Here is a 17611-nt window from a genome sequence, read left to right as displayed (position 1 = left end):
ATGGTCGGAGGAGGAGCGTCTTATCTTCCGACTGGGGACCCTCCCACCGCAGGGGATGAACCTGGGTTTCACCAGTTTCTTCATCCCCCCTCCCCCCCCCTTGTCTCAGCCGGATCCTTCCAGCCCGGCACCGCCTTCCTGACCTGCAGTCTTTTTCTTGACCTCTCCGCCTCCACCCTACTCCGGCCTATCACCCTCACCTTGACCTCTTTCCACCTATCACATTTCCAACGCCCCTCCTCCAAGTCCCTCCTCCTACCTTTTATCTTCTCCTGCTGAACACTCTCTGCTCATTCCTGAAGAAGGGCATGTGCCCGAAACGTCGAATCTTCTGTTCCCTAGATGCTGCCTGACCTGCTGTGCTGTTCCAGCAATAAAGTTTCAGCAATAAATCAGCCAATCAAAGGGATGCAGACAGGTTAAGTGATCAGGAGAAAGTGAGGACTGCAGATGCTGGAGAAGTCAGAGTTGAAAAGGGTGGCGCTGGAAAAGCACAGCAGGTCAGGCGGCATCCGAGGAGCAGGAGAGTCGACGTTTCGGGCATAAGCCCTTCATCATGAATGCAAGAAGATGGCAGATGGGGTTCTGCTGTGAGCAAATGTGAAATTGTCCATCTTGGTCCATCAGGAGAATACAGAGGCTGCATATTTTTTTCAAAGCTATGAAGCTGAGTAAGTGTTTGCCTTCTGTGGTGTTTGGATGTCCTTGCACATGAATCACAAAAAATCAACTCGCCAATCCAGCAAGCAATTCTGCAGGCCAGTTTGAGAATGTCAGCCAGGGTATCAGAGTCAGGAGGATTTGCTGCACGGAAAGGTGACAATGGTCAGAATGCACGTGAAAGGCAATCCGCAGTGTTGGTGTCCGATACGAAACAAAAATGTGCTTGGCCTGGAGGTGATGAGAGTCTGAGGAAACTGGATTGATGTTCAATGGAGTTGAGCAGAATGAGCAGACATCCCATTGAGGCAGACTCGATCTCAAAGGGTTTTGACGGGGTCCATACTGAGAGGTTGTTACCTCCTGGCTGGGGAAATCTAGAACACAAATTGGTGGAGGGCGGAGTGAGGAGCAGGGGAAGGGGATGATCATTTTGGACTGAGATAAGGAGACATTTCTTCACTCAGAGGGGTGGGTGAATCATTGAAATTCTCTCACACCAGAGGCGGGTGGATCCTCATTGATTGAGGATGTTCATTCCAGAGTTTGATGCCTCTCTCAGGAAGTCGAGGAATGATGGGAGCAGCTGGGAGCTGAGGCAGGAGATCAGCCTGTTGAATAGCACAGTGAGGGAGAGAGACCGAATGGCCTACTCCAAAGTTTCTACATCCTTACACATCTCTAAATTTCTTTACAGTATTTTCCTGGCCTTTGAGCCATCATGACATGTAGCTGTTTGAATTGTTTACGAGTCATTCTGAGGATAAATGGGTAAATGAGCTTTCAGAGGTATTTAGGGCCATTGCTAACTTTTACAGGTCTTAACAGGCCTTGAGAGTGCTTTCCTAAATGATTGCGATCTTTTGTATAGGTTTTACAAGTTTTCAGAAGTTTTCTTCTATTTATTCAATCAAGGGGCATGGGCGTCACGGGTTGGGCCTAGCATTTATTGCCCTGTCCCTAGTTGCCCCCTTGAGAAGGTGGGGGTGAGCTGCCTTCTTGAACCGCTACAGTCCATGTGCAGTGGGTTGACCCACAATGCCCTGAGGGAGGGAATTCCAGGATTTTGACCCAATGACACTGAAGGAACGGCGAGTCAGGATGGTGAGGGGCTTGGAGGGGAACTTGCAGGGGGTTGTATTCACTTTTGGTCTGTAAAAAGCCCATTCTTCATTTGACCATTGTTTTACTGTTGCTATATTTTTAAAACAGTTTTGGGTTCCTTTTTATGTTCAGCATAAATGTATTCTTCGTCTTGCTTTGCCACAGATATTCCATTAGTGATTTTTGAGAAGATTTGTAGCTCAGGTTGATGATAAGTATGTAAGGTTGCTCACTGAGCTTGAAAGTTTGTTTTCAGACCTTTCATCACCATACTACATAACATCATCAATGACAGTCTCCGGTGAAGCACTGGTGGTATGGCCTGCCTCTCTATTTATACATCTTGGTTTCTTAAGGTGGGCGATGTCATTTCCGGTTCCTTTTTTCAAGCGAAGGTAGATAGGATCTAAATCAATGTATTTACTGATGGAGTTCTGGTTAGAGTGCCATGCCTCTAAGAATGCTCGTGTGTGTCTTTGTTTCACCTGTCCTAGGATGTGTCTGTTGTCCGACGTAGTGTTTTTTACAGTTCTTGCATGGTATCTTGTAAATTCCATTAGTTTTGCTGGTAGTATCTAATGGATCCTTTAGGTTCACTAGTCACTGTTTGTGTGTTGGTACGTTTGTGGGCTACCATGATGCCAAGGGATCTGAGTAGTCTGGAAGTCATTTCTGATATGTTTTTGATGTAAGGTAATGTGGCCACAGTTTTTGGTTGCGTTGTGTCTGCTTGTTTGGGTTTGTTTCTGAGGAATCAGCAGATTGTGTTTATCGGGTACCCATTTTACTTGAAAACAGAAAATAGATATTCTTGTTCTACATTTTGTGGTTCTTGAGTGCTGCAGTGTGATGTAGCTTATTGAAATAATGTCATGATGCAGCTCTGTAAGTGGGTGTTGGGATGACAAGGGTGTCATCTACGTAGCGGACCCAAAGTTTGGTTTGGATAGATGGGAGGGCAGCGCTGAAAATGTGTTGCTGGAAAAGCACAGCAGGTCAGGCAGCATCCAGGGAACAGGAGAATTGACGTTTCGGGCAGCTTGTTCAAGTCTCTGCATTACTGCTTCTGCTGTGAGCCCTGATATTGGTAATCCCTTAGGTGTTCCGTTAACTTGTTTGTAGATTTTGTTATTGAATGTGAAGTGGGTTGTGAGGTACCATCAAACTCACCATAGACTACTCTCTACCATCTGTCTCATTCTTGAACACATTAAGTCCTTCCATCAAGGACTGGCACCTCAGCACTTCACTCTACCGCAAACCCATGGATAACTTCACAATGCTGCACTTCTCCAGCTTCCACCCAAAACATATTAAAACAGCCGTCCCCTCTGGACAAGCCCTACGCATGCACTGGATCTGTTCAAATGAGGAGGAATGTGATGGGTACCTGGAAGTACTCAGGGATGCCCTCATAAGAACGGGGTACGATGCTCAACTCATCAACCGCCAGTTCCGAAGTGCCACAGCGAGAAACCATAATGACCTCCTCAGGAGACAGACACGTGCTGCAGCCGACAGGGTACCCTTCGTTGTTCAGTATTTCCCAGGAGCTGAAAAACTACGCCATGTTCTTCACAGCCTGCAACACATTATCAATGAGGATGAGCACCTCACCAAGACCTTCCCCACACCTCCACCTCTCGCCTTTAAACAACCACTAAACCTCAAACAGATCACGGTTCATAGCAAACTGCCTGGCCTTCAGGACAACACCATACAACCCTGTCACAGTAGATGCTGCAGGACGTGTCAGAGTGTTGACAGGGATACCACCATTACACGTGGGGACACCTCCCACCATGTACGTGGCAGGTACTCATGTGACTCAGCCAATGTTGTCTACCTCATACGCTGCAGGCAAGGATGCCCGGAGGCATGGTACATTGGTGAGACTGAGCAGAGGCTACGGCAACGGATGAATGGGCACCGCACACCAATCACCAGACAGGAGTGCTCCCTCCCAGTCAGAGAACACTTCAGCGGTCTGGGACATTCGGACTCCAAGATGGACTTCGGGGCAGGCGACAACGCAAAGTGGCCGAGCGGAAGCTGGTAGTCAAGTTCGTTACCCATGGGGATGGGCTCAACTGGGACCTTAGGTTCATGTCACACTACAGGTGACCCCACTGCACACAATCACACACATACACACACCCTCTCACAGACACTCATAACACCGCCCCCCCCCCACATACATATGCTCACCCATATGCGCGCACACGCACATATATAAGTTTGTGGGGTGAATTTGTACTTGCAGAATTACATTTTAGTTTGCTCAAAAACTGCATGAATCCGTGTAAAATTCTGTAACTCTGTTGTTTAGATTAGAGTCAGTCTGACCATTGTGGCACAGACAACCTCACACAGGGCACCTCACACATTAAATGCACTTTCTGGGCCGACATGACACCAATTGTTAAAGTTCACTTGAGAATGTAACTTTAAAAAAGTTCTGCGATTTACATGTGGAAGAACTGAAACCAACATGTTCATTCTACAAGATGAGAGACTTAACAAACAATCCAGGTCTTTTTCAATATATAATTTCAGTTGCATTATACTGTAAACATTTGCTATAATTCTGTGTCTTACGATCTTATACTCCAGAACCATCTGATGAAGGAGCAGCCCTCCGAAAGCTAGTGCTTCCAAATAAACCTGTTGGACTATAACCTGGTGTTGTGGGATTTTTAACTTTGACCATCTTAAAAAGGCAAATGTTCTACTTGCAGATACTGACACTTACCAGCAGGTGGCGATAGATCCAAATCCACAGCAGTCAACAGAATCTCATCCTTTCCAACAGTACTTAAAAAATCAGGAGAATTAAACAGGCCATACTTCCTAAACATGAAACCAGATGGATCCAACACATCACGCTTCTATGGATTACCAAAAATACACAAATCTGGTGCCCCGCTCAGACCCATAGTCTCCCTACCTGGCACACCAACATACAGACTAGTCAAAGAACTTGACCGAAACCTAAAACACCTAATTGAAGATTCACGCCACTCCATTCACTCCATCCAGGAATTCCTGAATGCCATCAAAGATACCGAGATAGAAGAGGACAAAATAATGGTCTGTTTTGATGTAACAGCCCTTTTCACATTAATTAAGATCGACCTGGCCAAAGAAACATTGGCATCATTACTAGGAACGCCAGGACCACAAACACGAGACAGCACCAACTTCATCAGCAAAGATAACATCCTCAAGCTAGTAGACCTGTGCCTCACAACACACTTCACATTCAATAACAAAACCTACAAACAAGTCAACAGAACACCTATGGGATCACCAATATCAGGGCTCACAGCAGAAGCAGTAATGCAGAGACTTGAACAAGCTGCCCTCCCAGCTTTCCAGCCCAAACTTTGGGTCTGCTACGTAGATGACACCTTTGTCATCACAAAACGAAACAAGTTAGAGGAAACATACAACACCATCACCGATATCCTGACAGGCATAAAATTCACAAAAGTGGAGGAGAATGACAACAGACTCCCATTCCTCGACGTGACAGTTGAACGTACAGTTAACGGAGAGCTTCAAACCAGCATCTACAGAGAAACAACACACGGACCAAATACTTAACTTCAGAAGCAATCATCCCAACACCCACTTACAGAGCTGCATCATGACATTATTTCAATAAGCTACATCACACTGCAGCACTCAAGAACCACAAAATGTAGAACAAGAATATCTATTTTCTGTTTTCAAGTAAAATGGGTACCCGATAAACACAATCTGCTGATTCCTCAGAAACAAACCCAAACAAGCAGACACAACGCAACCAAAAACTGTGGCCACATTACCTTACATCAAAAACATATCAGAAATGACTTCCAGACTACTCAGATCCCTTGGCATCATGGTAGCCCACAAACGTACCAACACACAAACAGTGACTAGTGAACCTAAAGGATCCATTAGATACTACCAGCAAAACTAATGGAATTTACAAGATACCATGCAAGAACTGTAAAAAACACTACGTCGGACAAACTAGCAGGAAACCTGCCTCCAGGATACATGAACCTCAACTGGCCACCAAAAGACATGGTCCACTCTCACGAGTTTCTGTACATACAGACAAAGAAGGACACCACTTTGACTGGGACAACAGACACATCCTAGGACAGGTGAAACAAATACACGCACGAGCATTCTTAGAGGCATGGCACTCTAACCAGAACTCCATCAGTAAACACATTGATTTAGATCCTATCTACCTTCGCTTGAGGAAAAGAACTGGAAATGACATCACCCACCTTAAGAAACAAAGGCCTCCAAATAGAGAGGCGCTTCACCAGAGATTCTCACTGATGATGTTACCTAGTCATGGTGATGAAGGGTCTGAAAACAAACCTTCAAGCTCAGCGAGCTAACTTGCATACTTACTCTTATTCCAGTTTTAAATCCCTTCTGTACATTCTGCATTCAGCTTGTTCTCCTATTGTATTATAGAACTTACAAACCTCATCTGCCTCATTTTCCTGTTTCATTTCAATCTCGACATTTGCAAAAGCTGTACAGCTCTAGCTATGCATGACTTTCCATAATGTGTCTATCCTGGACCTCAGTCACTTTCTCTTCATTGGTCTCAAATCACTCATTTTCTCCTGGGCCAGATCCATTTTCAGATCAGATCACTGAAGGTTTCCTTTCCTCCAGTTCAACATTTGGCCTTTTCCGTAACTATTCTCAGCCTGGTCACTGTTCCTCAAATGTTCGCCTGCTGAGGTATACTCCAATTTTTCCACTTCTTTCCGACAACCTAGGAAATGAGGAAGAGGAGTAGGCCATTCATGCCTGTTCCGCCATTCAACGAGATCATTTCTGATCTGTGGCTTAACTCCATAAACCTGCCTTGGGCCCATATGCCTGAACACCCTTTGCTTAACAAAACATAACTCTCTCAGAGTTAAAATTAACAACTGATCCAGCATCCTTTGCCATTTGTGGAAGACAATTCCAAACCTCCCCCACCCTGTGTGTGTCGAAGTCCTTCCCAACATCTCGCCTGAATGGTCCGGCCCTAATTCTCAGATAATGCTCTTGGTTTTAGAAACAATTTATCTTTATCTGTCCTGTCAGTATCTTGAAAACTTCAATCAAATCCACCTCCCCCGACTCCCCCACTCGCCCGCTTAAACTTGTAAATTCTAAAGGACCATATGCAACAATTGGACTGGAAACATAGAATCCCTACAGTGTGGGAGCAGACCATTCGACCTATTGAGTCCACACTGACCCACCGAAGAGCAGCCCACCCAGATTCCACCCTCCCCAATCCCTGCATTTCCCATGGCTGACCCCTTAACCTCTCCTCATATGACAAGCCTTTCTTCCTCAAGATCATTCTTGCAAACCCAGACTGTAGCGGTTCAAGAAGGCAGCTCATCACTGCCTTCTCAAGGGAAAACTAGGGACGGGCAATAAATACATATGAGCAATTTAAGCATGGCTAATCCACCCTAACCTGCACATCTTTAGACTGTGGGAACAAAACCAGAGCACCCAGAGAAAACTCTCTCAGACATGGGGAGAACGTGCAAACTCCACACAGACAGTTGCCTGAGGCTGGAATCAAACCCAGATCCCTGGCACTGCAAGGTAGCAGTGCTAACTACAGAGCCACCATGACAAAGTACATATTTCAAGTATGACTTGAAATAGGAGCAAAATCCTGTGGGCACCCAGAAAGGGAAATAGAAGAAAGCCCTGGAGAAACTCGGCAGTACCTGTGGAGAGAGAAACAGAGCTCTGAAGAAGGTTCATTGAAACATGAACTCAATCTCTCTCTCCACAGATGCTGCCAGATCTGCTGAGGTTCTCCAGCTCTCTCTATATTTCTTTCAGGTATCACTTCCCCCCCTTTATATATAAACTGCCCCTATCCCAGTCTATCCCTATCCTAGCAAACGTGAAGAACCTCATTATCACTGCTCTGTTGTTTTAGCATTTTTAGGAATTTGATTGCAAATAACGCTTCTATCTCCTCCCCACTATTCGGTGGCATTTGCTGTATACTCTACAATGGTTCCTATATTGTCTGGGTCTTTCTAGATGTAGACAGTCTTTACTGGTTTACACAAATTTTTATGAGTCTTAGCTGGTCTTAATGTGTATTTATATATCTTTGCATATCCAAATGAGCCTTACTACATTTTATAACATTTTGGAAGTCTATGCAGAACACTACATGTCTTTTCTGACTTTATCAAGATAAGTTTTGATGGATGCAAACGGGGTGAACCAATGGGGTGTCTCTTGCTCAGACAGTTAGACATCAATTGTATTGGTGTGTGTAACATGAGGGTCGCATACAGGACAGTCCAGGTCAGAAAAGCACGTCTTCTTCCATGAAGAACATGAAACACGGTTGTGTTTTTAATGACAGTTCAAGAATCTCATTCCAATGTTTTATTTCAAGGTTATTTTTGTGAACTGAATTCAAATTCTCAAATGATCATGGGTGCGATCATCCATTCTCTGGATCATAACTGGCATACAATCACATCCACTTACCACGGGAAAGCCCTTCGCTTTCAGTTAGTGGTGATCCCCAGCACTCACACTCAGTAACCTGTCTGTTGTCTTTGCCCCAGGGCGTTGTGTTGGGCTGTTACTTTGGTGCTGCTGCTCTCTACATCTGGGCCATTGGTATCCTGGCCGCAGGTCAGAGTTCGACCATGTCGGGGACATATACAGGACAATTCGTCATGGAGGTAATCCTTGCTTTAAGACCTTCTTTGCGCACTTCTAGTCCTTGAGACAAAAAGGAAGCATTTCAAGTGCTGGAGAAAGCATAGGGAAGAGCCAGGCAATTAGCTCCTCTCGCAGGGATCTGGATTAGACTGAGAGATCTAGACGACTTAACCAGCAAATCAGACACTAAACAGGAGAGAGTCATGAAGCCTTTAGAGCACTGAAAAGATCCTTTGGCCCATCGTGTCCACACTAGCCATCACAATTCCATCTATCCTAAGCCTATTTATAACATTTGGCCCATAGCCTTCTATACTATGGCATTTCAAGTGCTCATCTAAATAGACAGTAGAACATAGGACAGTACAGCACAGTACAGGCCCTTCAGCCCTCAATGTTGTGCCGGTCTTTAATCCTGCTCTGAGATCAGACTAACCTACATACGCTTGATTGTACTATCATCCATGTCCCTATCCAAGAGTCGCTGAAATGTCCCTAATATATCTGACTCTACTACCACTGCTGACAGTGCATTCCACACACCCTCCACTCTCTGAGTAAATGGTTCTGAAATGTGCTGAGGGTTTCTGTCTGCACTGCCTCTTCAGGCAATGAGTTCCAGATTCCCACCACCCTCTGGGTGAAACACTGTTTCCTCAACTCCCCCTCTGAACCACCTTAAAACTGTGCTCCCTAATTATCAACCCCTCTGCTAAGGGGAAAGGTTTCTCTCTATCCACCCTGTCTCTTCCCTTCAGAACTTTGTCCATCTCAAGTGGGCTCTCTGTTCTCAGAACAACTCCAGTGTATCCAGCCTCTCTTCATCACTGAAATGCTCCATCCCAGGCAACATGCTGGTGAATCTCCTCTGCACCCTCTCCTCTGCACACAGTACTCCAGCTCTGGTCTAACTATCATTATATACAGCTCCACCATAACCTCCCAGCTCTTGTATTCAATGTCTCGACTAATAAAGGCAAGTATCCCACATGCCATCTTAACCAGCTTACCGACCAGTCCTGCTGCCTTCAACAATCTATGGACACGAATACCAAGGTCCCTCTGGTACTTTGTACAGCCCCACCATTCAATGTGTACTCCTTGCCTTTTTTGGTAGGACTAAGCTGATGTACTAGAGTCATAGAGATGTACAGCAGGAAACAGACCCTTCAGCCCAACTCGTCCATGCTGACCAGATATCCTAACCTAATCTAGTCCCATTTTCCAGCACTTGGCCCATATCCCTCCAAACCCTTCCTATTCATATACCCATCCAGATGCCTTTTAAATGCTGTAATTGTACCAGCCTCCACCACTTCCTCTGGCAGCTCATTCTATCCACACGCCACCCTCTATGTGAAAATGTTGTTCCCTAGGTCCCTTTTATATCTTTCCCCCTAAACCTATGTCCTCCATTTCTGGACTCCCCTACCCCAGGGAAAAGATCTTGTCTATTTATCCTATCCATGCCCCTCATGATTTTATAAACCTCTGCAAGGTCACCCCTCACCCTCCGATGCTCCGGGGAAAACAGCCCCAGCCTGTTCAGCCTCTCCCCATAACTCAAATTCTCCAACCCTGGCAATATCCTTGTATATCTTTTCTGAACACTTTATCATGTTTCACAATATCCTTCCAACTGGAGGGAGACGAGAATTGCACGCAATATTCCAAAAGTGGCCTAACCAATGTCCTGTACAGCCATAACATGACCTCCCAACTCCTGTCCTCAATGCTCTGACCAATAAAGGAAAGCATACCAAATGCCTTCTTCACTATCCTATCTACCTGTGACTCCACTTTCAAGGAGCTATGAACCTGCACTCCAAGGTCTGTTTATTCAGCAACAGTCCCCAGGACCTTACCATTAAGTGTATAAGTCCTGCCTTGATTTGCCTTTCCAAAATGCAGCACCTCACATTTATTTAAATTAAACTCCATCTGCCACTTCTCTGCCCATTGGCCCATCTGATTAAGATCCTGCTGTAATCTGCGGTAACCTTCTTCACTGTCCACTACACCTCCAATTTTGGTGTCATCTGCAAACTTATTAACTGTACCTCTTAAGCTCACATCCAAATCATTTATATAAATGACAGGAAGTAGTGGACCCTTGCTTTGTAAATGTAAATCACAGTAAGGCTATTAGAGTCATAGAGCCATACAGCACGGAACCAGACCCTTCAGCCCAACCAGTCCATGCTGACCCTAATCCAAACTAAACTAGTCCCACCTGCCTGCTCCTGGCCCATATCCCTCCTAACCTTTCCTATTCACGTCCTGATCCAAATGCCTTTTAAACATTGTAACTGTCCCCACGTCCACCACTTCCTCTGGAAGTTCATTCCACACATGAACCACTCTCTGTGTAAAAAAAAATGTCCCTCGTGTCTTTTTAAATCTTTCTCCTCTCACCTTAAAAATACTCCCCCTTGTCTTGAACTCCCCCACAATAAGGAAAAGATGGCTGCCTCATCTATACCTCTCATGATTTTACAAACCTCAATAAAGTCATGCCTTAAGCTCCTACGCTCCAGTGAGAAAAGACCCAGCCTCTCCTTCGAACTAAAATCCTCCATTCCCGGCAACATCCTGGTCAATCTTTTCCGACCCCTCTCTAGTTTGTTAATATTCTTCCTTTAAAAGGTTCAAACCAGTTAAAAGGCAAGTTTTGCAGTAAATAGAATGAGGAGACACTGCATAAGGCCAAAGTAAGAGAGTTAAAAATCATTTAGGACTCAATTTGGATGCGGTGATGTTATTTTCTGAACCAATGCACTCAGAAAGGGTCTGCTTGTGTGTGATGCTCATGTGCAAACTCAGGAAGCATTGATGGCCAGTCACCCTTAGAAAGGAAAGAATGCTCAGCAATTCTGACAAGTCCGAAGGCGAAGTGAATCTGTCTTTCGTTACTCCGATGCTGGCCTGTATGCCCGGCTTGGTTTGGGATTGTACTTTGCTTCCTCCTGTGTTAAGAATAAGCACTTTAGTTTTGCCTTAAGTCCTTCAGGGACAGCTCCTTGTCCTTTTGGGGGAGCTGGAGCCGTTTAACGACACATAACGTTAAACATCTCGCAGTGGATCACCCACTAACAGCACTGTTTGTGGATGGCCTTACACAACACCGACTGCAGCGGTTCAAGAAGGCAGCTTGTTAAAAAGGCCTTTTGGCCTCTCGAGCCTGTGCCAGTCAAAAACTACTCCCCCCTCACTATTCTAATCCCATTTGTCAGCACTTGGCCCTCTGTCTTGGCATCCCAAGTGACACATCTAAATACTTCTTGAATGTGATGAGGGTTTCTGCCTCTCTCACCATTACAGGCAGGGAGTTCTAGACTCCCACCACCCTTGGGGGAGAAAGGTTTTCCTCACATCCCCTCGAAACCTCCAGCCCCTTCCCTTCAATCGATGGCCCCTGGTCATTGATCTCTCCGAGAAAGAGAGAAGTTCCTTCTGGTCTACCCAATCTATGTTGCTCAGCAACATTCTGGTAAATCTCCTCTGCTCCAGGCCAGGTAACATCCTGGTAAATTTCCCCTGCCCCAGACCAGGCAACATCCTGGTAAATCTCCTCTGCTCCAGGCCAGGCAACATCCTGGTAAATCTCCCCTGCTCCAGATCAGGCAACATCCTGGTAAATCTCCTCTGCTCCAGACCAGGTAACATCGTGGTAAATCTCCCCTGCTTCAGACCAGGCAACATTCTGGTAAATCTCCTCTGCTCCAGATCAGGTAACATCCTGGTAAATCTCCCTTGCCCCAGACCAAGCAACATCCTGGTAAATCCCCTCTGCTCCAGACCAGGTAACATCCTGGTAAATCCCCTCTGCTCCAGACCAGGTAACATCCTGGTAAATCTCCCCTGCTCCAGACCAGGCAATATCCTGGTAAATCTCCTCTGCTCCAAACCAGGTAACATCCTGGTAAATCTCCCCTGCTTCAGACCAGGCAACATCCTGGTAAATCTCCCCTGCTCCAAACCAGGTAACATCCTGGTAAATCTCCCCTGTCCCAGATCAGGCAACATCCTGGTAAATCTCCCCTGCACCCTCTCCAGTGCTATCACGTCCCTTCTACAATGTGGATGCCAGAACTGCACACAATACTCTAGCTGTGGCTGAACCAACATTTCACACAGTTCCACCATTGCCTCCCTGCTCTTAAACTCTAGGCCTCGACCTTTTCAAGGGTGACTAGGGGGCAACAAATAATAGTCATTTCCCATCGAGGAAATTTTTTTAAAATTACTATCTGAGGTGTTGTCTTTTGTATGAGGTGTGAAACTAAGGTGCTCTTTATCCTCTTGGATGGACCATAGTATTTCTTTGATAAAGGGCAGAGCCTTATTACCTGCAGTCCTGGAAATTAATACTCCTCAACTCAGACAACACAATCAATTTATTTGGTCATGGTCACATTACGTTTTGTGGGCACATTGGCTATTGCTTTTCCTATATTAGAAGAGCCACTGAAACCCAACAGTGCAGAAGATGGGCCATTGCGCAGGGCAATGGCACACAGATTAAGTTTCGCAACATCCAATGTCCCTACACCCCACATTGCCTAAAGGAGGCCCTGCTTATGTTTTATTTTAATGGCCCTTAGCCGCTAAAACTGGGGAAAGTTGGAAATGCCATCTTTGGTTTCTCTTTCGTAGGGTTTCTTGAACCTCAAGTGGTCTCGTTTCACCCGTGTTGTCTTCACACGGACAATCGCAATTACCCCCACCCTGTTGGTGGCTGTTTTCCAAAATGTGGACACGCTGACAGGAATGAATGACTTGCTGAATGTTCTGATGAGTTTGCAGGTAAGGAGCTGCCTGTGTTGTAAAGAGACTTCACCGTTCAGGCCAGGAGATGCCACGTGTACACAACTCTGTCTAACTGGAGTGTGCACAAAAGCACAAAGTGCAGAGAAATCAGAGTTAATGCCTTCCTCCGAACTGATGGTAGCCAGGAAAATGTTGGTTTCCAGTATATGCAGAAGATAGGGTTGGGGGCAGAGGGTAAGGAGTAAACAATAGATGGGAATAGAGCCCAAAGAGAGAGAAGAACAGTTGGGCAGACAAAGGAGTGGATGATGATCTGGCTAGGAGGGTGAATAGCTGGTAATGGGTACTGTTAGTGGCTAACAATGGGTTGTGTGTCACGGCAGACTGTGTGATAACAAGACCGGGTTGTGTGTCACGGCAGACTGTGTGATAACAAGACCTGGTGTGTAGGGACAAAAGTGAGGACTGCAGATGCTGGAGATCAGAGTCTAGATTGAAGTGGTGCTAGAAAAGCACAGCAACTCAGGCAGCATCCGAGAAGCAGGAAAATCAACATTTTGGGTAAAACTCTGGTGTGTTGGCGGGGTTGGGGTAAGGAGAAAGTGAGGACTGTAGATGCTGGAGATCAAAGTCGAGAGTGTGGCGCTGGAAAAGCACAGCAGGTCAGGCAGCATCCAAAGAGCAGGACAGTCAATGTTTCGGACATCAGCCCTTCATCGGGAATGGGGTAAGGACATGGGAGAAGGTGCCTCGAGCCTTAAAGTTGTTGAATTCGATATTGAGCCCAGAAGGCTGTAGAGGTTCCCAAGCGGAAAATGAGGTGCTATTCTTCCAGCTTGTGTTGAGCATTGCTGGAGCACTGCAGCAAGACTAAGACAGAGATGTTGGCCAGGGAACAGGGTGGGGTGTTAAAGTGACAGGCAACTGGAAGCTCAGGGGCTTTTGTCTTGTGCCCTGTTGTAAAGTCTGTCTTATAAACCATGTTACAGAGTTAACCAGTGACTGGTGATCAGACCAATATCAAGAACATGACAATTTTGACAGTAGTTCTTACATAGCCCTGGTCAAAGCAGTTGCTTGGACATTTCACATCTGCAAACGCTGTGCTGTATCTCTGTGCTAACAAGTGGGCAGTTTGGATCACTAACTGCAGTAGCCCAGAGTAGACAATAATATCTCTCTGGAAGGTCATGATTTGGAGATGCCGGTGTTGGACTGGGGTGTACAAAGTTAAAAATCACACAACGCCAGGTTATAGTCCAACAGGTTTAATTGGAAGCACTAGCTTTCGGAGCGACGCTCCTTCATCGGGTGATTGTGGAGGGCTCGATCGTAACACAGAATTTATCGCAAAAATTTGCAGTGTGATGTAACTGAATGTTCTGATGAGTTTGCAGGACAATGAAAAATTGATTGTCTGTTAAGCCTTTCATCTGTTAGAATACAGTGATAGTTTCACTTCTTTCATGTGTAAATCACTGGTTCAGCCCATCTGGTTCAGGAACTCCGTCTAGGGAAGGAAATCTACCATCCTTACTTGGTCTGGCCTCCGTGTGACTCCAGATCCATAGTGACATGGATGCCTCTTAACTGCCCCCTGGACAATTAGGAATGGGCAGTAACTCCTGGCAAGTCACATCCTGCAAATGATTCTTTTTAAAAAATGCCCCGAGTGTCAATAAGTGGCAAATATGCAATGATTGTCAGGTCAAAGGTAATTTCTTGTATACATTGTGGGGGGGCACGGTGGGGTTGACAGGATATGGAGGGCAGCACATCGATGCTACACTGGCTGCATTTTTGCACATGCATGGAGCTGCCCTATTGGCCTCACCAGCATTGTTAACTTCAGGCATCTAAGACTCCTCACATGATATATTTAAGGTACCCGGACAGGCAGGCAGGAATGTCAGAAGGCGTCTCAGAGTTCAACTTTCCGACCCACATGCCTCTCCCTGGTCAGCCTGTTTTCCTAGGCCAGACAAACATGCTCCCCCTCCAAGCCTGGGCCCATAGGGACTCCATTCCCCTCTTGCTCATCCTCCATCATCCTCCATGAAGCCCGGGAGGCTGAAACATTGAACAGCAGGAGCTTTCTGGCGGAGCTGTTCGCTCTACAGGCAGCCTCCTGTAGTCGCTTCCTGGCCAAAATGGCTGATGGCCTCATCGTCAGGCTGAGTGATTGGACTTCTAGATTAGAGTGGTGCTGGAAAAGCAGAGCAGGCCAGGCAGCATCCGAGGAGCAGGAAAACCGATGTCTCGAGCAAAAGCCCTTCATTAGCCTTTCCTGTTGAAGGGCTTTTGCCCAAAACGTCGATTTTCCTGCTCCTCGGATGCTGCCTGGCCTGCTCTGCTTTTCTAGCACCACTCTAATCTAGACTCTGATCTCCAGCATCTGCAGTCCTCACTTTCGCCTGAGTGATTGGACTTGTCAAGTGACGGCCCGCCATGCTCCCACAGGTACACCACACCATGCAAACTGGACCACCCAAAGCCCAACATCAGTCAGTGCTGGGTTAGACAGATGCTCCCAGAGGGCTGTACCGTCTCAATGGGCCGACACACTTTTTCTGCCCTGTACAATTCGAAAGCAGTGGCTGCTTACACCAAAGTCCAGTCAGGAGAGAACCTCCACTGCTACAGAAAGTGGACATGTTGCTCGCATGCAGAATCGCAGCATCGCTATGGCACCGAAAGAGGCCTTTCAGCCCATCGGGCCCTGCGCCGGCTCCATTCCCTAATTCCAATTCCTGCTCCACCCCCACCCCACCCCACAGCCCCATTTACATCCAGGTCAGCATCCAATGCCCCTCTTCAACACCGAAATTGAACCTGCCTCGACCACATTCCCACCGGATAAGTAACCGGGGAAGGGGAGCCTGATTCTGGTGATGTGCAAAAAAAGTGTTCCAGGGAGGGAATCGCAACGCTCTCACCTCGCAACCTGACTTCTCACGCTGTTCCATTCCCCTTCCTATCTTACTCCCTGCAAATCTTACCCCACCAAAATTCCCCATGCCCCCACCACTCCCACCCTCGGAGCCCCCACCATATCCCTTTGCAAAAGCCCAGGGAAGTTGACAAGAAGTTTGTTTAGTGAAGTTTGTTTCACTCGGGGTAAATTAGGTAACAGGGTGCCTCAACCCATGGTGCAGTACAGGGGAGGTCCTTCAGTCTACATCGAGCCTGGAACACCAAATATATGTTTCGAGAGCTCAATGCAAGGATCAAGAGAATTCTGAGCAACTTAAAAGGGACCGCCTTAAGAGAGGTGGCAATGCCATGTCAAGCGGGCCGTTTGTCAGACGTTTTGAATAGACCTCTGTGTCGTTACTCAGGGCTACAAATGGGCGGGCATGGGTTTCTTGAGGATTTCACTTCCAGCTGATTTGCTAGTCCGCAACATCTCCCAGGTATCACCTGCCCCTGCAACCTCCCAACCCCTTCAGTCCAAGCAGAATTACCCTCTGTCGTTGTGCCTTGGAGGAAGAAGGGCTGGAGGCTAAAGCTGAATAGATATTCATCATAAAGTGCAGCTACATTATCTTAAGGTGGCTCAGTGGTTAGCACTGCTGCCTCACTGCGCCAGGGACCTGTGTTCGATTCCAGCCTCGGGCGACTGTCTGTGTGGAGTTTGCACATTCTCCCCGTGTCTGCGTGGGTTTTCACTGGGTGCTCCGGTTTCCTCCCACAGTCCAAAGATAGGCAAGTTAGGGTGGATTGGCCATGCTAAATTGCACATAGTGCCAGGGATGTGCAGGTTAGGGTGGATTGGCCATGCTAAATTTTACCATACTGCCCAGGGATGTGCAGGTTAGGGTGGATTGGCCATGCTAAATTTTACCATACTGCCCAGGGATGGTGCAGGTTAGGGTGGAATGCCCATGCTAAATTGTCCCATAGTGTCCAGGGATGGTGCAGGTTTGGGTGGATTGGTCATAGGAAACATGGGGATAGGTTGTATCGGGGTGGGATGCTCTTTGGAGGGTCAGTGTGGACTCGATGGGCCGAATGGCCTGCTTCCACACTGCAGGGAGTCTATGATTCCACATTAACCCTTCTTGCGCTGAAGAACAGTCTATTACCTTCAAGGGGAAATGGCCCATTTAGTTGCATTGTGATCTCGACTTATACATTCATGCACTTGTGTCCAGTGAATGCAGCAATATACAGCATCATCAGAAAAGCAAAGAAGTGCAGATGTTGTAAATCTGAAGCAAAAAATACCAACTGGTTCTGGAGAAACTCAGCAGGTCTGGCAGCATTTGTGGAGAGAGAAACCGAGAGAACTGACAGCAGCTGGGACAAGATGATATTTATACTGAAGATAAGAAATAAGTAATAAAGGAGT

General features: G+C 46.5%; 1 protein-coding gene across 1 annotated transcript in view; it reads left to right on the top strand.

Moving 5' to 3' along the window:
* LOC122543268 (natural resistance-associated macrophage protein 2-like) overlaps positions 1-17611 on the top strand; it is a 71539-nt gene that overhangs the window by 42233 nt on the left and 11695 nt on the right. The window contains exons 8-9 of the mRNA XM_043681747.1: positions 8391-8510; positions 13147-13296. Coding sequence (XP_043537682.1) covers positions 8391-8510; positions 13147-13296 — 270 coding nt within the window. The remainder of the gene's footprint in view (positions 1-8390; positions 8511-13146; positions 13297-17611) is intronic.

The sequence above is a fragment of the Chiloscyllium plagiosum genome, chromosome 43 (assembly GCF_004010195.1).
Source record: "Chiloscyllium plagiosum isolate BGI_BamShark_2017 chromosome 43, ASM401019v2, whole genome shotgun sequence".
In the NCBI taxonomy this organism is placed as follows: Eukaryota; Metazoa; Chordata; class Chondrichthyes; order Orectolobiformes; family Hemiscylliidae; genus Chiloscyllium; species Chiloscyllium plagiosum.
Note: the sequence above shows the minus strand (reverse complement) of the source record. Positions and strands in the feature narration are given on the sequence as shown.